Here is a 24556-nt window from a genome sequence, read left to right as displayed (position 1 = left end):
ACAAAACGTAGTTTTATAGACTTTGAATGGGCTTGGGACTAGGGCGAACCGAACGAGAGCGCAAGAGGCTCGAGTCTTGAGATGAACCATTTAATGAAACGGCATTAAAAGTACGATGATTGGATGCGCATTGTCAGATTCTATTGTCTTCGAACGTTGAAAGAAGAATGGAAATTGGTGGTTTGGTGGTGGTGTTGACGCGACGTGGAGCTCTGCTCTGACGGGCCAGCCTTGCGCCGCAAAGTCAGATTTCCTCAACCTTGACCTCAGCCGTGCGCGCGCCAACAACTTTCCATCAACCAACCCAACCAAACCCCCTTCATCTGCGCGCCCCCTCCTCACATCTTGGGCCTTACCTTTGCCAATTCCTAACCTCCCCGGCGCCCATCGCCATTCGACACAGTCATGTCGTCTTCAGCTCCTCGCTCCGGCGAGCGCGTCATTCACCAGGACTTCATCGCTCGCATCCGCTTCTCCAATGCGCTCCCGCCGCCACCACACCCGCCAAAGCTGCTCGACATCCCCAACACGGGGCTCGCCAGCGGCCAGTACACGACTCCCGGTTTTGCATCAAGGCTTGCAAGGGAGCAGCCTCTGAATATCGAGGCTGATGCTGAGCTGGGCATGCCCCTTGACCTGGTGGGCATGCCTGGTGTTTTCGATGGCGACGAACGATGTGAGTTTCAGCTTTGACGATGGAGGCTGCCCGTGCTGACTCTGCGTAGCAATTCAGGCGCCTGCTCATCCTCCTACTCTTCACCCTCACGACCGACCGCTCCTAAGACCCATTGCCGCCCTCGGAAAGCCCAAGGTCGCCGAGGCCAACGTCTCCTTCCTTCGTCGAACCGAGTACATCTCGTCCACCGTCACGAAACGCCACGATGGCCCTCTGCCTCGCGCCCTGCTCACAAAGGCCAACAAGTCCCGTCGCTTCGTCGAGCCCGCCGCCAACTCGCCTCAGGCCATCAAGCGCAAGATCGACAAGGGCTTCGACATTGCCGAGCACGACCTCAAGGACCCCAAGCGCGTCAAGCATCCTTCCAAGAGGAACCTTACTGTTGTGGACTGCTCTCCTCTCATCCCCGATCTCGATGCTTTCCCCGACTCTGGTGCATATGTCACCCTCAAATTCCATCAGAACCCAGTAGCCAGCGAGTCCACCTATGATAAACGTCTGCTCAGCGGTCTGTTCAGGCCCATAGACCGAACGCCTCAGGAGGAAGAGGCGTACGAGTTGGCGCTCGCAGCCCACGACCAGGATCCTGTCAACAACCCCAAGCCCCAGAACTTGATGAACTACGACTACTACCTCGCGCAGTCAACCTCTGCAGGCGACCGTTTCCGTCGCAAGTTTGACGTCGAGAACCCCGAGCACAACGAAGAGGAGCTGTATACGCACGAGTCAGACGCTGGCGGCTGCTTCCAGTACAACCGGCTCCGAGCGTACGAGACGTCTCAGGAGACGGAGCTCGACCACTCGACCAAGTTTGAGGAGGAGATTATCCTGGCGTACAACGAGGACACATTCTATCCTAACCAGAAGGCTGTCTACTACTACCCCGTGATGCAAAAGTCGGTCATCCGACCTCAGCGAACCAAGAACATTGCCCGCAAGATTGGCATCGCCGAGGAGGAGCAGATAGTGGATCAGCTTGATATCACGGTCGAGGATCCCACGGAAGTCATGAAGGAGGCAATGAAGCAGTACCGCGAGAACCCTCTGGGCTGGGGACAGGGTGAGGAGGAGGAAGAGGAGGAGCATGGACACCACGACGCCGAGGGTGAGGAGGATGCGCATCATAGTCCAGCGGCCCATCGCTCAAGATCGGCCTCTGAGGATCGTGACGCCGAGGGCGAGGAGGAGTAGGACTCCGATATGAGTGGGCCGTGTATTGTTGTCGCTCAAGGTTGAGAGTCACGATCAAATCGGGGGAACCCAGAGAGAAGATGCATCCTTTTGGCGAATCCGGCGTAGGGCTAGTTTAATCATAGATTCCGGGCATAGTAAAATTCAACTTGTAACATGATGGATATATATCTATCCAAGGCTCGTTAACTCGTGCATAGAGGTGATTCTGCTAGTGTAGTACTCGCGCTGTATATATCCCGACCCAACCTGAACGCCATTAAACCCATGCCCCATGTTCCCATATGCAATGCCATCCAAAACCGTAATATCACAGGTCATTCAGTCAGTTCCCTCTGTTGTAGGAAGCTTCTTGCTGGCGCTGGCGCGATCATAGCCAATCACTTCTCTCTTATTATCTATCACCCGAGCGTACCTAGGCTTGTTAGCATCGTCTTGAGAAATATCCGCAGGAACAACTTACTCTAGCATCAATCGAAAGAACCACGCCTCCATGTCGACCTGACGGAAAGCTTGGTTCGCCCACTCCCGACTCGCCATGGCGATTCGCTCGCCTTCCCCGCGGGCAGTCTCCTCGCTGTCAAAGAAGCGCACCGCCTCGAGCCAGTCGTCGCCCTGGACGCTGAAGGGTATGTAGTGAGCCCATGGTCTAAGCCATTCAGCGTGCCACTCGCGAAAGACGGCGAGCTTGAAGACGAGGCTCTTGCTACGTAGAAATGCGCCGAAGCGGCCCGAGAAGGCGTTGCCGTCCATGTCGAGGAGGTACTTATTGCGCCAGGCGTCCTGTTGGTCCACAGCATCGGTCACGTTGAAGAATGCCCTCTGGGCCTCGCAGTCGCCTGGGTCGCACTGCCCGATGTGAGAGAAGTGCACATCAACGAGGTCGCGATATTCGCCGCGGGGCACCTCGCTGGCACCCCAGGGAGGTGTGCTCTGGCTGGTGAGGATGTGAGCTTGATCGCGGGCGTTGAGCTTCTGGACGAGACGCTGGCGGTGCTGTCGTCGCCAGCGGCCATCGCGGCTGTATCCTCCTGTCGTAGAGCCACGCCAGTACAGCTTGCTCTCCTTCTTGGCCCATTCCATGTCCATGTCCTCGTCGTATTCCACTTTGCCAGCCCAGTCCCATGTGGAAGGGTAGAGGAGGTCGCTGTAGGACGAGATCTTGGACTGAGAAAAGATTGGGAAGAGGTCTTGAACGATGCCGTATGCGTTGGGACCACCAAAGAAGCCAAACGTCGACCTGAGAGAGGGCGAGAGGCAGATATCGGACATGGCGGTGGTGTTGTATACAAAACCGAGGTCGCTCATACCGTACCTGCTCCGATAATCGACGCTCTCATCATCCTCGATAGACCGGGCTGGAGTGTCTGGCGGGCATGACAGGCGGGAATGGGACCAAGTCGACTGGTGTGCAAAGAAGTTGAACCGTGAGAGAGTCGTCTCCTCAAACGACTTTCCATCATGAAGCTCCGAGTTGGTCTTGGTAAAGTCGTTGGCGGGTTTCTCAACAGCAAAAGCTGCGGGCATGTACTTTTCTTGTGCCGTCTTGACCAATCTCGCCAGATCCTCGTGAGATAGAATAACTCGGGATTCGTCATGGAAGTTGAAAGCAAGGTCCATGTCTGGGAGATACTGGAGAAACTTTGTCATCATGCCCTTTGTGGCATTCTGCTGCCATTCGACGCCATTCTGGATATAAGTGATCTTGTGATCACGGATTGACACTCCAATCAGCCCGTTGTCGAATCCCAATGCCTCTCTGGCTCGAGCTCGAATAGTCTTGGGCCTGAGTCCCCAAAACGGCGTGATAAGGTCGTAAATATTGTCAAACTCATCAATTAGCTTGACCCCATTGTCCTTGGCAAACTGATACCACTTGTCAAAGTGAGGCGGAGGTGGCATTCCATATCTCCGACGGTACTCGACAACTGCCTCCTGGAGAGACTTGGATTGCCGGGCCTTGACCTCTTCAAACTCGCGCTGCGCATTTTTGACGAGATATGTGATGGGATGCACCCCTGATTCGGGGACTGCCTTGGGGTTTGGGCTTCCTTCAGTCGACGTCTTATCTTCTGTGCCTTCTGATCCTGGAGTTGACTGAGGTTGTATTGGTGCTTGTTCTTGTCTTTGTGTCTGTACCTGGTACCCCCCAGATTGGTCCGGTGGTATCCGTAGTAGAGTGTAGGCGCAGAAAAAGAAGAATACGAGGGCGGCAACTGAAAAGAGCTGCCGTCGTTGAGAAGCTCGAAAGGATACGAGGGACCACATCTTGTCGATGAGCTGGCTCTGTGCCAGACAGGAGGGTATCTTTGAAGATGCGCTAAAGTCTGTAGGAATCAGCCGAGTGAAAGAATCATGATAAGATTAATGCGTAATCGTAACCAAAGTCACACGTCTTGCCATCCAGACTCGGCGATGAAAACGACGTTGAAAGGTGAGACGAGTTGGCGTTGGAGTGTTCTCATTGGACAGGCTCGGATAAAGAAAACAATGGCTTGGTTCTCCATTGCGTTGCTACAACGACTTTGGGTTGCTGACTAGATGTAGAGTCACGTGATTGTGATATATCATGAGGACCTACCAAGGTCGGTAGGTAGGTAGATACCTCCTTGAGAATGAGATTCTGGTAGTTAGTAGCGAATGAACTTTAGTACTGACATAACTTGACAAACGCTTCACTAGTACTTGTACTATCTGTACCCTTTGGCCTTCTTCCCTTCTCCTTCTCCTTGGATATTGCCTGCCTACATTACATCGATTTCTCATGCTCCGATTGCTGTGCCATCACACACCTCTGCTGCGCTCCTTTGTCCATACAGACTTGGATGCCACGGGATATGCCAAGGACATATAAGATCGGCCATATCTACTAGGATTCCCACCCCTTTCCAGTTCTCTACCCGCGATGGTACCAAGCAAAACCCAGCGTGCCAAAAGAAATCCAGCTGCGCTTGCACGACCTCTGAAGAGAAAGCACATCCAGTGTCAGATACGTATTCGTACACGATGGCGTGGTAATCTTCGCTTGGCGAAATGTCGCGTACAGCACCGTCTAGTCTCACTTCTGGTACTCTCATCTTCCGAGGTAGCGTATAAAGCTCTTCGCCGCTTATCATCATCCAGCCGTAGCACCTCCTGAAACGAGGGGGAGTATTGTATTCGATCGCCCCAGGTGTGTCTCGAAATGATTGCCTCTCACGACCCCCATCAGAGAAGGCGTGAAGGTTAGCTAATGCATCACGATGTGTTTGCGGTTGTGGATGTAATCGAATAGGATCAGAAGAGTTTTCGATCGCGAACCGCATCATCTCGAGGAGTGAGACATTCTGACATTCTCGTTGAACTGACCAGTATCGTGTGCCTTCTGGAGGTTTATTGTCCCAGAACTTGATAATCAGCACATCACCACTGCGGACACACGTGGCATGAATAAACCTACAACTTTGAGCGCATAGACGCGCTCATCAATCGTGACTTTCCAGACGATGCCATCAACCCCATAGCCTAGCAGCCTCTTGAAGTTGGCCCTTCCCTGATGCTCAAAGTGCCCTAGACGAGGCTGACGGAAGTTTCGCCAGGCACAAGAGCATACAGCCTCGCTCATCGGTCTCTCATCGAGGAATGGCTGCTGTTTGGCCTTGTGGCATCTGGCCTCGAAACGTACCAGCCAAGGGCTAGGCTCTGGCGGCTGCCAACTTATACGCTCAGTTACAGACATGACGCTTGATGCTTGTTGTTCGTTGGCCATTCTTGACATGTATGGAAGCATACCTGAGACCTCAGGTACCCAAGCCATGATGGACAGCCCGATGGTCCGGTAGAACATAAACCCGCCATTCCAGGTTTAACACCAACTACAGGTTACAAGACATCACAAGGCATGGTAGTATGACATGGAGAATATCAGCGTAACATCGGAATCGGGCTGTAAAATAGAGTTTGCGTGTGGACAAGGGCAACATAAACTTCACAGTGGCCATCTGAATCGGTGAATCTGAGCATCTCGTCAAGGTTCAATTCTAGTGCTCGCGTGTGCGACCAGCTCCATAGCTATAGTATCGCATCGGTCATTGTCATCATAATTCCCCCCCAACGCCGAGAATGCCAGACTCTTTTTCGTCAAAAACTTTTTTGGTTACCCGTCCCGTTTAGTAGAAGAAGCCAATGATCTTGCCAGAGACGTGCTTGCGTCGGGCCTCCTCGTGGTCCATGATACCGGCAGAGGTGGTCAGGATGACGTAGCCGAACTGACGGGCAGGGAGCAGCTTGACAACCCACTTCTCGAGCTCGGAGAGGCGGACGTTGTAGCGGGGGGAGATGACACCGGTCTTGTTGAGGCGGCCGTTGAGCTGGACGACGATCTTGCCGGAGCGGTGGTCATCGACCTCCTCGAACTCGCCAATGTAGCCTGGTAAAACGCATTAGTTGATGTGTCGAGAGACTAAACGTTAGACGTCATGGGTAAGAAAAATCAGAAAAACGTGTAAGATCTCCGAGGTTTAATCTATCGGCAACTTATAGGGGCTGGGTCGTGGTGCGGTATCGACGGTAGCCCTAGTTATCATGCCGAACAAGGGAGATTGCAGAAGAAAAAAAACAAGAAGAACAAGAAGAAAAGTCCATGACCTACCGTGGCGCTGCATGACCTGGAGGAACTTGATGATGACCTTGGAGGAAGGTCGGATCAGGACCTGACGCTTGCCAGCCTTCTCGGCATTGTTGATGGCGTTGAGAGCGTCGTGGAGAACGGAGGTGCGGACCATTTTGGCGGTGTTTTGAGGAGATTCTCAAGTCGGGACGGGAAATGAGGTATCTGCCAGGAACGAAGCCAAGTGTTAGCCCTTCGGAAGGCTCGTGAGCGTGGAGAGTGCCCTCAGCGACCGCATCGCGAGGGTTCTGCCGCCCAGTGCTGAAGAGAAGAGCGTATCGAGAGCTCACGGCCGGCGAGGCCCTCGATTGCTCTCTCCTGCCATGGTGAAAGGCATCATCCTTCTGATTTCGAATCGCTGTTCGGCGTAATCAGTCATACATACCTCGTGGAATTTGACGTTGGGTCGTTGGTTGGGAAGAGAAGCACGCGTTGTGGGCAGAAAAAAAAAGTCGAGATTGGGGTGGGAGTGTGCGGTGTGCCCTGGTGGTCCGTGCACGTAAAAATGCCCTAAGGGTACAGCGCACTCGGTCGTTTAGATTTCGGCAAATCACCGTGGGACTGAACGAAGACACTTCCAGATCACGACTCAAGCCCCCGTTCTTCCAACCTTTTTTCCTTTCCCCCTTGATACACATAGAAATCTTCGAGGATCGCCCGACAAGAAAATAAGCCAAGATGGTGAGTTTGACGATATCCGACGCCCCTTGCTGGCCAATTGCCCGCGCGCCCGCGGCGGGACGATTTTTGCGACGGCGGGGTGTGGGAATTTTACTTGGTGGCACACGGTTTACTGACGAGTTCTCGCGATATAGTCGGACGTAGAAGACAACACCCCCGAGGTCGCCGATGTTGTTGAGGTTTCCGGCGATGCCCCCAAGGGCCAGATGTCCATTCTTGACGCTCTCAAGGGTGTCCTGAAGCTCGCTCTCATGCACGATGGTCTCGCCCGCGGCCTCCGAGAGGCTTCCAAGGCCCTCGACCGACGACAGGCTCACATGTGTGTCCTGAACGAGAACTGCGAGGAGGAGGCCTACAAGAAGCTTGTTGTCGCTCTCTGCAACGAGCACAACATTCCCCTGATCCAGATCCCCGATGGCAAGCAGCTCGGCGAGTGGGCTGGTCTCTGTACGTGGCATTGGAACCGAGAGGAATCTTTGTGGGTGGGAATGCTAACATGACATGTCTAGGCGTCCTCGACCGTGAGGGCAACGCCCGCAAGGTCGTCAACTGCTCTTGCGTCGTTGTTAAGGACTGGGGTGAGGAGTCTCAGGAGCGATCCATCCTCCTGAACTACTTCCAGACCGAGCAGTAAGGGATTCTCTGCGGAGGGCGTTGGCAGTGGAAGGGGTATAGAGTTGCGGGCTTGGCTTTCGGGGCCGCTTGACAACACGACTTCGCGGTTGTTGTACTCTAGCCACTTCGGTTGGCATCTGAACCACACACAAGGCCTTACGTCTCATGGCCATATTGCATCGAGAGGAATAAAAAAAATTGGGCATCATTGGTTTTGAAATTGTGTGTGCTGTTCCTGTGATTGATATATTGACGTACATGTGTATGTCTGGTAGTGAGCTTCGTCTACTTTCGTCCTTCGACCTGAACCCAGCATCAGCAAAATGCCATCCCAAGCGTCTACCGTAAAACTCACCATGATGATATGATACCCAAACTCAGTCTTGACCTCGACAAACTTGGGGCTGGCCGTGGTGCTTGGCTCAAGGACAAAAGCTGCCTCCTCAAACTTTGGGTCTAGGCTACCCTTGGTCTTCCATCCAAGCGAACCGCCCTGCCTCGCCTTGTCCTCGGAGAACTCGCGCGCGACCTCGTCAAACTTGACGCCTTCGTTGAGCTTTGCCAGGGCCTCTTCCTTCTTGGCGTGTTTCTCACACTATTTTTCCATCTTTGTCAGCAGTAATGCTCCCCCCTCTAAAGCTCATTCATCGACTCACCAGGATGTGGCGGACGTTGATGCTCTGAGCACCCTTTGCCTTGCCGCCTCCAGCGTCCTTACTATCCTTGGTCTTTTCGCTTTTCTCCTTTCCTCCCTTGCCTTTACCCCCCTTGTCGCCGCCCTTGTTAGTTTTGCCCATCTTGTCGCTCGAGTTGTCGTGCTAGAGAATGAAAGAGAAAGATGGCTATGGCGGTGGGATGTTGAGCTGGGCCTTTTCTGCCCCGCCATGGATGGACCCTTGAGGATTCCAGCTTGTGACGCAGCCCTCGCAACCCCTCATGTCATGAACCGAGCGTCACCAGGTATAAGCCAGAGGATATTTACATGGTTTCTATGATTGTCATGAATTCTTTTTACTACAAATATTAGGAGGTCTGCGGTATAACCAAAACCATGAATTAGATAGACCCTCGTGCTTTGGCACCTAGCTCTTGAACATCAGACCCTCCAACGCCATCTTCCTTGATGCCAGACCCTTCCACAGCGTCCTCTGCTACACGCTCTGCCGCTAATTGTTTGCGCAAGACGCGATCCATGCGGTATGCCTCTTGGTTATTCTCCTCCTGAGCCTTTTCTAACTTCTAGTTCAGGAAGCCCTTGTCCCCCAACCTCTTCTTGACCTGCTCCTCGGCGTACTGCGAATAGAGACCCCAGTCGTCTATTTGTGAGGGTCGTGGGACCATCTCGAAGTCTTCTATCGGCGGCTGTGTCTTGACCCTCTCTAGTATTAGAAACATGCGGTCCGTCTTCATCTTCTCATAGAATCTCTGTCCATATTGGGCCAGTTTGTATCTGGCTCGAGTCAGCCAACCGCAACCGTAGTCTGATCGGTAGGTACTTACAATCCATCGTATCGTACACCGTATCTTGGGGCAAATGGGCTGTTGAGGTTGTGCCCACGCAGGACACGCATAACGGTGCCGACTTTGGTTATGAGCGATACGTGCATATCTGCCAGGCCACCGTTTCTGATATAAGTGGTTGTATCCTTCAGTACAGGGTCCTCGAACTCTTCCCCTGTAAGAAGTGGCAGCGTATCACCGCCGAGATGCCCTACAGTGGGTGTCTCGCGTGGGTTGTCAACGATGCCATCTCGTTGAGCGCAGGCCAGATTCAGCCACCAACTATGACATATCCATTAGCAAGCAGGTCGAACTGGCCGTTCCCAGAGGATGTCTTACTGCCCTGGCTTGAATGCCGCGTCTCTATCGATTGCTTGCAGTGTCGTGATATCTTTGATCCTCCATTCTTCGCCAGGGTTGTTGATCCCGAAATCTCTCTCCACCCCTCTGAGTCTACCCGTCTTGGGGAGCTTGAGATATCGGGAACTTTGGATGCTGAAGTAGCGTTCCCGGAACCGAGACCTCCATCGCCATTCGAGACGTTCTGCTAGCCTCACGTCCCTTGCGTATCTTTCAGGTTCGTCCATAGGTCGTTTATCAGGGTCAGTGATATCGGCGACGAGCCTATCGAGACGACCTCTCTCGATAGTCGCGAGATCCATTAGGGGTTCCTTGTTAGCCTCGTCTCGGAGCGCCGCGGTCAGAAACCCCATGGCTTCTTCCCATCGCGGCCCAATCTCCCCTCTATCGAGACTTTCTCGAATAGAGTCGGAAAGCTCGAGTATAAAGTCTTCATCGAAGGTGGCAGTGGACTGCCGGCCATTACCGCTGCGTTTCTCGACATTATTAAGACCCGAGACGCGAACGATGTTGGATAACTGGCCTAATCTCTGTAAGCCCATCTGTACCGTCATATCCGAGTTGCGCTGCTCACTTTTGCCGGAAGCCATCAAGCCAGTTCACTGAGATTTCAAATAGCCAGTACCTGCCACGGTGCAGTAGAGGTGAGCGGACAAGGGTACCTGGGCTTCATCAGCGTGGTGGAGCATTGAGGAATCCTTGGCCAAAGCCTTAATGTAACCCTTGACGAGTCGTCGTAACGGGAAAAGACGTGTGTTCATACCTGGGGAATGGATGTATGTTGATAATATTGATGCCAGAGATGGCGAGCATCTCAAATTGGTCGTTCGGTTGGATCCATGAAGAGCTCCTTCGAACAACCAGTCGCACTTTCGCTTGAATATAGAGTCTTACGAGCCACGTGCCGCTGTCTCTTTCCTCACCACCCGTCTTGACTACTCATGATTGACATGTCAGATGCCATCTCTACCATGCAGTCACCCGAAGGCGACACGGCTCAGACAAAAGCAAGTCTGTAGAAGCTACGGGAGATCGGGAGCCTACCGCCAAACACGACACTACGTACAGTGAGGCATATTCACCGCCTCATGGAACGTACTCATGGAGAGCAGACGGGACTCGGATAAGGACCAAGGGGAGGTTGGATCACGCCTTGACGCGTGCGCAATGGAAGACATCCTTGCAAAGTCCGCGGCTTTCCGAGCAGCCGAGCTGCTCTCTTGGCCAGAAGCAGAAGGCAAGACTTGCCGCTGGGAATCTTATGTCTTGCCGGTCGCTTATTGATGCGCAAGCGAGGGAGCGGAAAAGGAAAGCCATGATGCATGACCAGATTGGCTGGTTGGGCTGGGCTTGTTGGGTTGGAGAATGATGGATGTCTTGCACATACCCGATTATTCCCTGTCCAAACATGCCAGGATCTATCACACCACTTGAGCAAACATGATGCAGTCATTGGGTAGCAAGAAGAATCCATTTTGGTGACATGTTGATTCCAGACTAACCTCGAGCTGAACGATCGCCGTGGCACTGCTCATCACTCAGTATGCTCCTTCAAAACTCTATCCGATCTTCTGATCTGAGTTGTCAGTTGAACACTGTGTTGTTCTAAAGCCAACCGTCTCTTGGCAAACGCTAATATGAAAGCCATCTGATGATTTTCGTTACTAGTCCAGGGTGCAGCTAAACAGTCGTTCATGTCCTTGCCATGAACCGCCTTGTCGAGTTGCGTCTCTGTTCGGTGCTCACCATGGCATTGCGGCTTCTCCAGACTCCGGAGTATTCTTGTCTGCTGCCCCGAAGAACGTAGGGAAAACCCTCTAATCAGTTTCAAACACTAAGCAAGGTAATACCCATGTTTCTTAAGCAGGATGTGTTTGTCCAGCACGAGAACAGATAGTAGGAACAGTAAACCTACCTAAGTAAGTACTGAACTGCGCCAACTAATGCGGTCTTCACCGCCTACCAAACTCGGCACCAACCTCCAGTGTGGTTGGCGACTGTACCTCACCGCCTTCTCCATCAAGCTGTCGCAAAAATACTGCCGGAGAAAAATTCCAGATACCAAAGTTGCCCCACCAGCACATTGTATAGACGACATAAACATAGCTGTCGCACGACGCGTTGAGCGCAATTCCCAAGCAGCGCAGTCATCATGGCGGACCAAACTCACTATGCTACGCGCGGAAGTGCCTCTTACACCAGGTCCATCGGCATCAGCCAGCGGGTGACTCCTCTGGCCATACCGTGGACCGGTGAGATGCGCACGAGGTATGAGCTTATGTCTTGATGCTGATCGCAATTGGTGTCCTAACCCAGCTATAGGTTCTCAGACTTTCAAGTGAACGAGATCAAGGAGGATGGTTCTGTTCTTCATCTTCAGCATATTGGTATACCTGACGAGGAGGCTCCCGTGAGTGCGCAATCTCTACTGCAACGCATGTTCAGAATGTTGAGACTTTATCTAGGTTCAAGAGACAAAACAGGAGACCAAGACAGAGACATCAAACGGAGACTCGAAGAAAGAGGAGACCAAGGAGAATTCTGAGAAGCAGGCTAGCGAAAACACAGAAGCCAAGCCCGCCGCGCAACCTGAGCAGACCTACGATGTCTCGCCTGAAGACGTGGCCACTCTTGAAACTCTAACCGATCAGCGCTTTACGCAGGAGCTCGTGGAGCTATACAAGGCCGGCCCAGGCGCTGATCACGAGAAGAAGAAGTCTGTTACCTCGGAACCTATGGACGATAGGCCCAAGCGTGGCCAAGTACACCAGGAGATCCGTCGCATCTTCAGGTCTCGGATAGACACCAACACGACTGACCTGGGCGCCATTGTCGCAACGTTTATCCCTCCACGCAAGGGCAACAACAAGAAGCGCAGCCGTGCCCCTCGGGGCAGCCGCGAGGAGAAGCCCGCCGGCGAGTACCTGCACTTCACCTTGTTCAAGGAGAACCGCGACACCATGGACGCCGTCAACCAGATTGCCCGGTTCCTCAAGGTCAAGCCCCAGGTCATTGGATACGCCGGCACAAAGGATCGCAGAGCTTCGACGGTGCAGCGATGCTCTGTGCGCTACATGCGGCCCAGAAACCTCCACGGTATCAACGGACGACTCTGGGGTGTGTCGACTGGAGATTATGAATACAGCGACAAGCCGATCTACCTGGGCCAGCTTCTCGGAAACGAATTTGTCATTGCCATCAAGAGCTGCCAAATGGTCGGCCAAGCCGATGAGTCTATTGAGCAGCAAGTTGAGAAATTGAAGAAGAATGTCGAGCCCGCGCTCGCTCACATGGCTGAGCACGGCTGGATCAACTACTTTGGTCACCAGCGCTTCGGAACCCATGATATCGGCACACACCAGGTTGGACAGATGATCCTGGGCGACAAGTACGAAGAGGCCGTCAAGGCGCTTCTTCACTACGACGAGGAGATCGCAAACAAGGCAGAGGCAGGGGAGATCCCCGAGGAGCCCTCCAAAAGGGACGAATACCTCCGGAATCAGGCCTGCATGCTCTTCCTCACGGACAAGGACGTGGATAGAGCCATCAAGATCATGCCTCGTCGCTTCTCGGCTGAGAACAGCATCTTTAGACACCTGAACCGACAGGGTGCTCAGTCGCGGCGCGACTTTATCGGCTCCCTTGTCCACATCACCCGCGGCCTCCGTTCCATGTACCTCCACGCCTACCAGTCCTACGTCTGGAACCACGCTGCCAGCCGTCGTTGGGAGCTCCACGGCACCAAGGTCATCACTGGCGACCTCATCATCGCGCCGACCGAGAACACGCCCCTCGTTAGCGGACAGGACCAGGACGGCGACGACATTGTGAACCCAGTCGACGATGATGACGACGCTCCTGTGCGCGCCCGCCCTCTCACCGCCGAAGAAGCCGCCAGCGGCAAGTACACCATCTTTGACATTGTCCTCCCTACCCCTGGATACGACGTCGTGTACCCCGACAACGACATGGGCACCTTCTACGAAGAGTTCATGGGCCGCCCCGAGAACGGCGGCCTCGACCCGCACAAGATGCGCCGCATGCGCCGCGAGTTCAGCCTGCCCGGCCGGTACCGCAAGATCATGAACCGCTTCCTCGGGACGCCCTCGGTCGAGGTGCGCGCCTACTCGGACGACACGGAGCAGATGCATCCCACCGACGTGGACGTCATCAAGGCTGCCAAGGGTGCCAACAGGAAGCGCTCTCGTGAGGATGCCGACTCTGAGTCGGCCGCCAAGAAGACCAAGGTTGAGGGCGAGTCATCGGCGTCTACGGACGTTGAGATGAAGGGTACGGACGCGGAAGAGGGCAAGGTAGAAAGTGCCCATACCGCTGAGGATGCTGCTGAGAAGGCTCCCGCCGCCCAGCAACCCATGAAGCTTGCTGCAGTTGTCAAGTTCCAGCTGGGACGTAGTGCTTATGCTACCATCGCGTTACGAGAACTCATGGGTGATCCCCCGGAGGAGACAACTACAGAGGCATAGAAGGGAGTATACAGTCAATGTGGGCGCCATGTAAGGAGGCAAAAAATACATGTATCCAAGAATATGATACCCATATATTGTGGGATAGTACATAGAAAGGCTACGCGCATAAGCGCGAGATGGGAGATTCCCCGTCCTTGTCAGGTTTTGCCGGTTTCCAACACACAATCTTTCGTTCTTATTCAGCCAGATCCTGACCGTACGTATAGCGACGTAAATGCCTCCTGCCATCGTCATCATGAACACCATCCTATCCTTCCGCGAATCGGCTTCCCAATGTGCGCCGTCTTGTGGTTGACTGGTTCGTGATCGAGATCCTAGTCGTGTCCACGGCGCGTCCCCAAGGAATGCATCTCGTATAAGAGCCTCATGACGCAGGCCCAGCCTTGTTCATGTCGTCATGGGCATAAGACGGGAGATGCCGTCGAGTCAATTGTCGCCCACCTCGTGCTTGTGACACGGGCACGGCTCGTTGTTCCAATTTTCCTACGTTACCAAGACCTTGGCACTTGCGAGTTGCCTACGCCTTGGGCTGGTCATCCCAGCCCCATACAAACGAGAGGTATTTCACCATGTTGACGCGCTTTGAGCGCATCTCGACCATCCATGGGTGCTCCATCATCTTCCAGGGGCTTGCTCGGCGGTTGGGCTGCTTCTCAAGACTGAAACATTGTCAGCAGATTCTCATCATTGGTCAAGATTATACGTACCAGCACTCAATAAAGTACTTGAAGTTGTCACTCCAGTAAACATCCATGTCAGGCTCATCCTTAAGCCTGGGCACAGGTTGCCTGACAATGTAGGTAAGAAGGTCGATGAGACCAGCTCGCGGCTGCATCTCCGTACCGTCAGCTGGGAAGGGGAATCGATGCTGTGCAACCTCGAGGAGGGTAACTCCTGTTGACCACACATCCGAAGTGATAGTATACGACTGGCCAGTGATTCGCTCAGGGGCCATGTAGTAGCTGGTACCGATAAAGGTGTTAGCCTCACCCTTGGTACCAAAGTCGCCGGAGACGCCAAAATCGCAAAGCTTGACAGCGCCATCTCGGCAGAGGAGAATGTTGGATGGCTTGATGTCTCGGTGAATGATTCGTCGCGTGTGCAAATAAGTTAGTCCTCCCAAGACGCCCTCGGCAATCTTTCCCAGGACCTTTTCTCCAGTACGGCCACCAAGACGCTTAACTTCCTTGTAGATGCTGTCGAGTGAGCCTCCTTCGCAGAACTCCATAGCAATGGAGATGGTAGCCGTGGCAGGGTCGACAAAAGCGCCGTAGTATCGACAAATGTGGTCCGAGGCACATTCCTTGTTGAAACCAAGTTCTCGAAGAATCTGCTTCTTGACATCGGGATCGGGGTTCGTGGTGATGACCTGGGACTTGTCAGCATTGCGAACGTATAACGGAGCCACGTTAAACTCACCTTCAAAGCAAACACCGTATTGCCGCCCTTGAGCTTGCATCTTGTGACAGCACCGCCTGCACCTTCACCCAAGTTACCCAGCTCCACGATCCTGTTTTCCATACTGGCGATTCTCCAGCCCTCCTCATCCAACTCGTCCACATCGAGAGTCCTGGCCTTCTCCAGACTCAGCTGATCAAAAGCCTCAAGTCCTTGCAGGCTACCATCACGCTCCATAGAAACACCACCCTCACTCCTCTCAGAATACATGGATCCAACGGCTGACACCGGGTCTGGAGTTCCCTGGGGTCTTGACACACCGATACCATACTGAGAAGCAAACGAAAGGGCCGAGTACTGAGAGCCGGCCGAGGTAGGATTGCTCGCCCTACCATCCAAAGGACCAAAACTACCAGACCTTGAATGAGCAGCGCTGCTCTCGCTGCCGCCGCTTGCCGATGGTTGGGTGACGCATTGTGATCGAGGGAGTTGCTCATGGGGAGTGACGTTGCTTCCCATGGGAGTCTTCAGGTGTAGAGTCGGCAGAGGAGGCCTTGAAGGCGCGGCAACCGGTGCGCCTTGGCTGCCAACGGGTTTGGCATTGGGAGATGGGGGGATAGCAAGGCCGAGTCTCGGTGTGCGAGCCCCGCCACTCCTAGCGCCGGGGATGGCGGGACGGAGCAGAGGGACAGGCGAGGGGCCAGCGTGAGGAGTTGGTAGAGAGATGGGAGTAATAGCGGCAGGAATTTGCTGTGAAGAGTCAGTACCGGAAAGGACCAGCCAAGGAGAGCTTGGAAAGCGTACAGGTTGAGGAGTCGAGTCAGAACTTTGAGGTTGTTGGTCGGCCATCTCGGCGGTTGGGCTGCTTAGGGCAGCTTGTGGGCGAAAGAGGGATGACGCAAGTAGGTGGGAATTAACGGTCGACAGAAGATGCGTATCACAAGCTCAACAACAAGTTGCTCTGAGAAAAGTTGGGTCAGAATTTAGTCGGTCGGTCGGTCGGTTCGAGTAGTCGGGATTACGGAGGCAGGGTCGTCGATCGGCCGGCGTCGTCGTCGTAATGGCAGTGAGATATACTTGTATAGGCGGGCAGATGCGGATTGATGTATATAAAGGCAATCGACGGAAAAAACAGCGAATGTTGGTGGTGATTAAGCAGGTTGTTGCAGCGACAGCGAGAGGTGAGCGAGGTGAGTGAGACTGGAGAGTCAGATTATTGTGGTGGTGTCGTCAAGAAGAAGCGAGACAGCCGCAGAAGTAACGTTGACAAACAGCCCATGCAAGACAGCCGAGAGTGGATGATTCGCGGGCTGTGTGGAAGAGACCCAACAGGAAGACGGTCGTTGGGCGCTGCAGGGCAGGACGTGAGAGGAGAATGGAATGACAGCAAGAAGCGTGGCGACGAACGACACGTCGCTGTGCGAATCCGAAACGCGAGGAGAGGAGATGAGAGAAGATATGAGAGGATATGAGAGGGCGAGGGGACGAGAGGAGAATGCCCCGAGGTGGATGATGGCGTCGATGGATTGATTGGGTCGGGTCGGAGTCGGTGGGCTTGTGACTGCCATCCTCTGGATGGAGGAGAGGTACCTGGGGCGGGGCGCTTGGGCACCTGTGACCTTCCCGACTCAGTGAGAACACCCCTGTGCTCCGGGTACCTCTGGTACGCTGTAGACAGCTCCAGTACCTAGGACTCAGCGGAGAACTGGTCCCCCAGCTAGCTCGACGGCACAGCGCTTGCAGTGGCGCCCCGGGGCGGGGCTCGAGCGGTTCCATCCCCTGTAACCGGGGCGGGGGAGCTGACCAAGCCCTGAAAGGCGGCTTGTCCGTGGTTTGGCTGTTTGGGCCCTGTCTCAGATCTTCCTCCAGTCCAAACTGACGTGGTCTGCCCATCTACGACAAACAATTCATCAGCATGAGTCTCGTACCTAAACCTGAATATTACGGCACGCGCGCTGTTGCCGCTTATGTTTTCCTGGCGCAGATGCCGTCGGTCTGAGACGGCGACCTAGGCTGGCTCTAGAACCACCGGTGACCGACAATCAAGTATCCATCGCTCGCTGACAGATCTCCAGCATCAGCATCAGCAAGCATGACATGGCTGCCAGGTTGGAATGCTGTTGTCTCGGGCACTCAATTCTTCTTTCATCCTTAGTCAATTCCTTGGCCGACACCTTTGTGTGTCTATGTGTGAGCCAAGGATTTTCCCCGATGCCCAAGCAGCATGGCGAACCAGCGAGGCTTGAGACAGGCAGACCGGTTGTCTTACAATCCTGCTTTTGCTTTGTTGGTGCCTTCGTCATCGGCGTCGTCGTCACTTTGCTCCTCCAGTCTCCGGGCCCCTGAGCAACCTATCACAGCGCCCACAATGCTCCAGGTCTCCAGCACAATTTTTGCCTTGTCGATGAGCTGAGCCTAGGAAATCTCATGTCAGGCTATCGATCCTCGCATTGCATAGCATGGCATATTCTTTGTGGAGTCGAAAGCCGTGCCCTCTGGGTCTGATGCGTGAGAAGCGCTCGCCTTGCATCAACGTGGCCCAACCGCAAGTCAAAGCTTGAGGCGTCAGAGTTGATCATTCAACGCTTTGAGGGGACATGTGCCACAGATCGTCCTCCAACAAGGCTCTGCGCGTTGATGGCAGCAATATCAACAATCAACAGGATGACAAGTGGCTTGCCCCTGAGCCTGCCGACCCCTTGCCTGTTGATGAAAGCAATCTCACACTCTTCAATCAGTCAAAAACAAACTACCAACAGAGCCCAATCAATCAATAAACCACATTTGCCGTCTCATCACATCACTGCACGACGTCGCAGCTGACCACATCCCGGCAACGCCTCCTCATTTGCTGCAAAGACCCTGTCGCTGTTGCTAGTTGCTCTCGCACGGTGGCCACGGCAGACAAGCGCCCGGCTCTCGGCTTCAAATCCCCCTGCTGCGACAGGTACTTGGATGTCCGGTGCGCCAGATGTCCCGGGCCATCATGAGAAACAATCCTGTAACCGTGAGAAAGTCTGGCGATGATTGATGCGTTTGCATTAGCCCCTTCCGAATGCATATCCCCATTGTCCAAGTGGGCGCCACGCTCGGGAACGCTTCTAAGCGCGCGTCTACAGGTTCGCTTCTCCCATTGGCCCCCGCCATGGTATCAACCCCACAGCTTACCCGCCGCGCGCCGCGAGTGGAGAAGGGTCCATCGATTTTGAGACGCCCGTCACCGCCAAAAATTTCCAGACCAGCTGCAACTTGCATTGCCTGTATGGATTCGTGAGACTCCTGCAATTTATAAAGCCGAGCCATGTTGCCGCCCGCCGACCCCGACCACGCGACTGATGCGTCAGAAGAGCATGTCTTGTCTGACGTCGGCTCATCCTCTGACGAGTCCGACTACCTAGACAGTGCCGCATCCCGAAAGCGTCGGAGAACTGTGCCATCTACAGGACCCCACGATGGCGATGATCAAGATGACGAGGACGATGCTGAAGATGAGGAGCTGAAGAGGGTGCTTTCCACAATCAAGGCTCCCTCTCGAGTCAAGCGCAATGCCAAGGCAGACCAGAAGGAGACTCAAGCGAAACCTTCAACTGCTCCCCAAAAGTCGATCCTCGCCCCTACCGATCCCAACACCACCTTTTCGGCGCTCAATGTTAGACCGTGGCTGGTCCAATCGCTTGGTAACATGGCCATTAAGCGTCCGACGGGAATTCAGAAGGGCTGTATTCCCGAGATCCTGAAGGGGCGAGATTGTATCGGTGGAAGTCGAACAGGTTCCGGTAAAACGGTTGCGTTCGCTGTGCCTATTCTGCAGAAATGGGCGGAGGATCCAACTGCTATCTTTGCTGTCGTGCTGACGCCGACACGAGAGCTGGCCCTTCAGATCTACGAGCAGTTCAAGGCTATCTCATCCCCCCAAAGCCTCAAGGCCATTCTGATTACCGGAGGTTCTGACATGCGCGCCCAGGCGATCGAGCTGGGAAAGCGGCCGCATGTTGTGATTGCGACTCCAGGTCGCTTGGCCGACCATGTGCGCACTTCTGGAGAGGACACCATCTGTGGACTGAGGAGAGTCAAATACGTGGTTCTCGATGAAGCCGATCGACTGCTCAATGCGACAGGTCCTGGCAGCATGCTTCCCGACGTAGAAGAATGTCTCTCGGTCTTGCCCCCGGCCACGGAACGACAGACTCTGCTCTTCACGGCCACCATCACACCGGAAGTCCGCGCTCTGAAGGACATGCCGATCAAGCCAGGCAAGCAGCCCGTCTTTGTGTGCGAGGTTGACACCCAGACACTGGCCATCCCTGCGACTCTGAATCAGATGTACATCAAGGTTCCGGTCACACACAAGGAGCACTACCTCCATGTTTTCTTGCTCACCGAGGCAAACGTCGACAAGACGGTTATTCTCTTTTGCAACCGCACCTCAACTGCCGACTACCTCCACCATCTACTGCGATTGCTCGACCACCGAGTTACATCGCTTCACTCAAAGCTGCCCCAGCGACAGCGAATCGACAACCTCGCTCGTTTCCGCGCCTCGGCTGCTCGTATTCTTGTAGCTACCGACGTCGCCGCCAGAGGTCTGGATATCCCCGAGGTCAGCCTCGTCATCAACTACGACCTTCCCCGCGACCCGGACGACTACATCCACCGCGTCGGACGTACCGCCCGTGCGGGTCGAAAGGGTGAGGCCGTCAGCTTCATCGGGCAGCGCGACGTGGAGCTGGCCCTGACGATCGAGAAGCGTGTGGGCCGCGAGATGGGGTCGTGGGAGGAGGAGGGCGTCAACCTGGAGACCCGTGTGGTGCGCGACGTCCTCAAGGTTGTCTCGGAGAAGAAGCGCGAGGCTCTGCTGGAGGTGGAGGAGGGCCGAGAAGTTGGTGGCAAGAGGAAGCGGACGAAGCAGAAGCTTCAAGCAGAGTAGGAGTTGGGTATATGGGTTTAGACTGTATAGACAAAAGCGATTGTTCTTTCACGGGGATGTCTGGACTCTACTTTGCCAGGGTGAATGGATCAATGCATTTACTGCTCAGAGTGGTCATTTGAAGCAGCGAATACTCAGGTATTCGGACCATGAACACGGTCCTTACAATAGATTGCCATCCTTGGAAATTGTTTGGTATTTTCCAGTTCGGTTTCAATGCTCTTGTGTATCGAAAGCTGTGTTCTTTGCCACTACGGCCAACAATCTCATCAACTCTACCAGAAGGGAAGGGCTCAACTTGAAGGAAACCAACTGAATGGCTACCAAGGTAGGTAGATATTCGCCTTGGTAAGCCGAACCCCATACCCGAATATCTTGCTATTTCCCCCCAGCCGACAACTTCCACAGGCATCCGAGCAAGGAACCAAATACGCATTGATAAAACGAGACCATGGCACCGCTTCTCAGTAAAAGCCAAGGTTGGTTTGGAGCGACAAGTGGTCTTGGCTCTGGAACCAACTTGGGATATAGGCGCGAATGACCCTGATAGAATACCTAGCAGTAACATAGTTAGTTATGGTGGTCGAATTCAGGGTTTGAAGGTATCTTGCCGTTTCTGCTACATCCTCCAGAGGTCCCAGGGCGTAAAGGATGACGATAGAGCTTTCCAAGTGCTCAAACCCGCTGTACATGTGAGCAGTCTTGACAGATTGACTCGAGACCCCAGGCCCGTAGATGGAGGCAAGGACGTAGTCAGCCACGAGACCGATGCCGCGGAGAGTCCAGCCGACGACTAAACGCGAGTAACAGCTGGCGACAAGGCCATGCCAACCAACAAGCTCTATTCCAATTTTGAGATGGGTGCCGAAGCCTGAAAACACGGCGGGCTCGATATCTTTACGCTGTCTCATGTCAACACCAAGGTCAATGTGTCAAGAACAGGGTGCTGACTCACGTTTTGTCTGATGGATTCAAGGGTTCCAATAGCAGAGAATGCCAGCAGAGCATGAACGATTTCCTTGAGAGGCTTTACGCTTCCACCAGGAATGTAAACGAACTCGGTCACTGCGCCAAGACAAATCATCAAGCATGCGGTGGCAGCCTTTTGATAAGCATGCCACGATCTAGAACGATGACGAGGGCCGCTCCAGATGATGTAAAGCGCAAAAGCCATCAGCGGGATTAGGCCCTTTCGGAAAATATCCTCTCCATATCCCAAACCTGCCACGATACCTTGGTAGACTGCGACGGCGGCGATGGACAGGATCCAGTAGCAGATGTGATAACTTGCGGATAACATTTTGCGGTGGGTGAGTGAAGGTGAAAACACAAATCGTGATGTTAAGGGCCGGGCTTCAGCTACACTAAAGAACACATTGTCAACACATCATAGCATCATATCCCAATGCTAACACAGTGGCCTTTTTTTTAACCTTCTGCTGCCTACAGTAGAAGAGTCATACCTAGCTGCATCATCATGAAAGGTTAAACCTCTCATGGGGTATTTAACTGCTCCAACCTCCGTACGAGAAACAAGAGAATTATCCCTTTCCACCTTCTCAAGACTACAGCCTCTCAACACAATATCTGCCAACATAATGCCTTCGAGAACCACAGCCAGGGACCAAATCATCAAGTCAGACGTTTACATCGAGTTCGCCATCCTGGCCGGAGAGGCATTCCTCGCAATATCAGGGCGCCTAGGGGTATCATAGAACCTCAAGCGCTTCGTACGACACGGTAAGCTGCCACGACTCAAAAGCTCAGGGACGCAGAGCCCGAAAACCCCCTCTTTGTCAAGGCCATGGAGGAAAACATAGGCTGGGTTTATAGCCTGCTAGAATACCCCCAGACAATCTCATCTGTCGTGTCAACCCCAGGGGCCATCAACCGACACACCCTCAGACAATCTTATCCACGATACCATCATCCCTCAAGTCGGAACACCAACCAGATACCCCCAGACAATTTCATCTGTGGTATCAACCCTAGGGATCATCAACCGATACCCCTAGGCAATCTAGTATACGGGATCATCCACCTTTCGAGTCCTAGGGACTTTGAACCGATGCCCCCAGAATCTTATGTCTCATGCCATTAGGACCACCAGCCAGCCACCGGCTGCAATTGACCCCTTTGAGGGCCTTCTTCTGGACCAAAGCACCTGTGGGGTCTATGAATTAAGGGTATTACCGACTCTGATGCGCGCACATTCAATGGCAGATCATGATTGTAAAGCCACTACGCGCCTCTCCTTCGCCTCGGCTTCCACTCCCTCAAGCAAGCCGCCATCATTCGTGTGAGACAGCCAAACACCAAACCCGGTCATCACACTGAATGACACCTTTTCAACGCCTTCGAACCATGGGGAAACCAGCCAACCGGGTACCCCCAGACAGTCTCGCTGGCGGTTGATGCCAAATTCGGTCTATCGAAGATGCTTCATTTTAGTGACAACCTCGGCAGTGGGCCAACAGCAGGCGTTGCGATGGCACGTGTGTCATCACGATCACATCAGCAATGCCGTCAATACTTCAATTCCAGGGGAACCTATCAAAATCAGCCGATACCCTCAGGGCAATGTCACTTACGACCGCCAATCTTCCTACCTCCAGCGAAACCTGCCATTACGAAGCAGCGGGTCGGAAGGACACAGAACCATGGTGCTTCGAAGGATCTCGATCAGGATCGAAAGCTCCTATCTGGCGCAGCATAAACTTACGCAACGCCTCAAGCGTTTCAATATGATCATCTTCCAGCGTTGGGTCATGGATCCACGCATCCATACGTCTATGATACAGATAACTCGAATAGAACCAGAGCCAACACAGTCTCATTGAACTGCAAGACACTCCGGCTGGGCTTGCGAGTTGTTACATCAACCAAACTACTACAATCCTGGCATGGCGCTTTGCTCAGAAGATATCCTCAGTTTCGCATTGACATATTCTCTTCGAAACACGCAGCCTTGCAAACAGTACAGCACCTCCACTGCCCACGCATGACAATCTCTTGATTGATAACACCAGGGTCTCCTTATAGAGCCGCGCCACTCTCTCGCATTTTGAGCTGCCGTCTCTGCCACTTTGCGGCCTTCAACTATATGTCCTTCGCTACCTATTCAGAAACACCAAGTAAGTTAGCACTCCTGGGATTCTCGAGTCCAGCTAACGCATGCATCCCCTTCACAGCAACTGGCAAATTACGGGAATCTCGACACAAATTGCAGATCAAACGATTCTGGTTACTCGGTTTATCCTCCTGGTGCTGGATGTCTCGAGTTAAGATCTCCGTGAAATGGAGAATTTGGTTACGTGTTAGATCAGAGGTTGTGCCGTGGGCTTGGGGGTATAGCAGCAACATATGTCTTGGTACATAGGAGACGAGAGCTACAATAGCATAGGTTGAAACTCGAACGTGTGTACCTTCAATGAACAGTATATGATACCAATCTAGTTGAGTCGCTTGTGCCTTAGCTCTGGCCGTGACGGCGTGTCTCGCCAAAGCCTTGACAACGGTGAGACTGCCAAAATAGGGAAGCAAGCTCACAGAGCCTTACCGCCGCTGAGAAACAACCAGGGACATTCGGGTCGGCCCGTTGATGGTTTAGGTAGCCCTGGGGTGGATCGAGGAGTTGGTCAGCCAATGGCTTGCCCAAGTTGCACACCATCTCGAGACTTACCTGGCGAGATTGCCGACAATAGGTCTATCACCCCAGCTTCAGCTAGATGAATACGCACGTGCCTCATCCTTATTTTATGTCTCGTTTATGTCGTTGTTCTTCATGCTCGGGGCCGTATTCTTAAAGGGTTCCCCGGTTCCCGTGCTCGCATCTTTCGGGTCTATGGCCGATGGCGTGCAGCGCCTCAGGGATGAATGCCAGGAAGCCCCTGTTGGCGGCATTGTTGAGCACCCTTCCAACTAGATTGTCGAATTAAGGAAGAGCTACAGCTACTAAGGGTCCGGCTTCTACGTGTATGCTCTACAAGGCAGGTTGGTCGACTTGGAGACTCACTTCAAGACTTACTTAACCCTTGTTCATCCATGCAAAATTGGAGTTGCTAGAAATCTAT

At 53.6% G+C, this 24556-nt stretch overlaps 10 protein-coding genes across 10 annotated transcripts; 4 read left to right on the top strand and 6 right to left on the bottom strand.

Moving 5' to 3' along the window:
• Positions 1-405: 405 nt before the first annotated feature.
• NCS57_00621500 (uncharacterized protein) lies at positions 406-1867 on the top strand (the record flags this gene model as incomplete). Its single annotated transcript, XM_053056108.1, has 2 exons — positions 406-676; positions 726-1867. The coding sequence occupies 2 exons, from the start codon at positions 406-408 to the stop codon at positions 1865-1867; spliced, it is 1413 nt and encodes a 470-aa protein (XP_052915063.1).
• Positions 1868-2188: 321 nt separating this feature from the next.
• Positions 2189-4135, bottom strand: NCS57_00621400 (uncharacterized protein; the record flags this gene model as incomplete). The annotated part of the gene is made up of 2 exons (XM_053056107.1): positions 2189-2282; positions 2331-4135. 2 exons carry the CDS (start codon positions 4133-4135, stop codon positions 2189-2191), a joined length of 1899 nt encoding a protein of 632 aa, XP_052915062.1.
• A 494-nt stretch (positions 4136-4629) lies between these two features.
• NCS57_00621300 (uncharacterized protein) lies at positions 4630-5663 on the bottom strand (the record flags this gene model as incomplete). Its single annotated transcript, XM_053056106.1, has 2 exons — positions 4630-5253; positions 5307-5663. The coding sequence occupies 2 exons, from the start codon at positions 5661-5663 to the stop codon at positions 4630-4632; spliced, it is 981 nt and encodes a 326-aa protein (XP_052915061.1).
• A 352-nt stretch (positions 5664-6015) lies between these two features.
• Positions 6016-6630, bottom strand: NCS57_00621200 (40S ribosomal protein S22; the record flags this gene model as incomplete). Its single annotated transcript, XM_053056105.1, has 2 exons — positions 6016-6275; positions 6498-6630. The coding sequence occupies 2 exons, from the start codon at positions 6628-6630 to the stop codon at positions 6016-6018; spliced, it is 393 nt and encodes a 130-aa protein (XP_052915060.1).
• Positions 6631-7193: 563 nt separating this feature from the next.
• On the top strand, positions 7194-7830 carry NCS57_00621100 (40S ribosomal protein S12; the record flags this gene model as incomplete). Its single annotated transcript, XM_053056104.1, has 3 exons — positions 7194-7196; positions 7331-7643; positions 7706-7830. The coding sequence occupies 3 exons, from the start codon at positions 7194-7196 to the stop codon at positions 7828-7830; spliced, it is 441 nt and encodes a 146-aa protein (XP_052915059.1).
• Positions 7831-8096: 266 nt separating this feature from the next.
• NCS57_00621000 (Peptidyl-prolyl cis-trans isomerase) lies at positions 8097-8608 on the bottom strand (the record flags this gene model as incomplete). The annotated part of the gene is made up of 3 exons (XM_053056103.1): positions 8097-8114; positions 8167-8406; positions 8468-8608. The coding sequence occupies 3 exons, from the start codon at positions 8606-8608 to the stop codon at positions 8097-8099; spliced, it is 399 nt and encodes a 132-aa protein (XP_052915058.1).
• A 442-nt stretch (positions 8609-9050) lies between these two features.
• Positions 9051-10261, bottom strand: NCS57_00620900 (uncharacterized protein; the record flags this gene model as incomplete). Its single annotated transcript, XM_053056102.1, has 3 exons — positions 9051-9261; positions 9312-9593; positions 9651-10261. 3 exons carry the CDS (start codon positions 10259-10261, stop codon positions 9051-9053), a joined length of 1104 nt encoding a protein of 367 aa, XP_052915057.1.
• Positions 10262-11823: 1562 nt separating this feature from the next.
• NCS57_00620800 (TRUD domain-containing protein) lies at positions 11824-14155 on the top strand (the record flags this gene model as incomplete). Its single annotated transcript, XM_053056101.1, has 3 exons — positions 11824-11939; positions 11994-12081; positions 12137-14155. 3 exons carry the CDS (start codon positions 11824-11826, stop codon positions 14153-14155), a joined length of 2223 nt encoding a protein of 740 aa, XP_052915056.1.
• A 520-nt stretch (positions 14156-14675) lies between these two features.
• NCS57_00620700 (uncharacterized protein) lies at positions 14676-16405 on the bottom strand (the record flags this gene model as incomplete). Its single annotated transcript, XM_053056100.1, has 4 exons — positions 14676-14817; positions 14866-15527; positions 15578-16306; positions 16361-16405. The coding sequence occupies 4 exons, from the start codon at positions 16403-16405 to the stop codon at positions 14676-14678; spliced, it is 1578 nt and encodes a 525-aa protein (XP_052915055.1).
• Positions 16406-18857: 2452 nt separating this feature from the next.
• On the top strand, positions 18858-20483 carry NCS57_00620600 (uncharacterized protein; the record flags this gene model as incomplete). Its single annotated transcript, XM_053056099.1, has 1 exon — positions 18858-20483. One exon carries the CDS (start codon positions 18858-18860, stop codon positions 20481-20483), a length of 1626 nt encoding a protein of 541 aa, XP_052915054.1.
• Between the last annotated feature and the right edge of the window lie 4073 nt (positions 20484-24556).

The sequence above is a fragment of the Fusarium keratoplasticum genome, chromosome 4 (genome assembly GCF_025433545.1).
Source record: "Fusarium keratoplasticum isolate Fu6.1 chromosome 4, whole genome shotgun sequence".
Lineage (NCBI taxonomy): Eukaryota > Fungi > Ascomycota > Sordariomycetes > Hypocreales > Nectriaceae > Fusarium > Fusarium keratoplasticum.
Note: the sequence above shows the minus strand (reverse complement) of the source record. Positions and strands in the feature narration are given on the sequence as shown.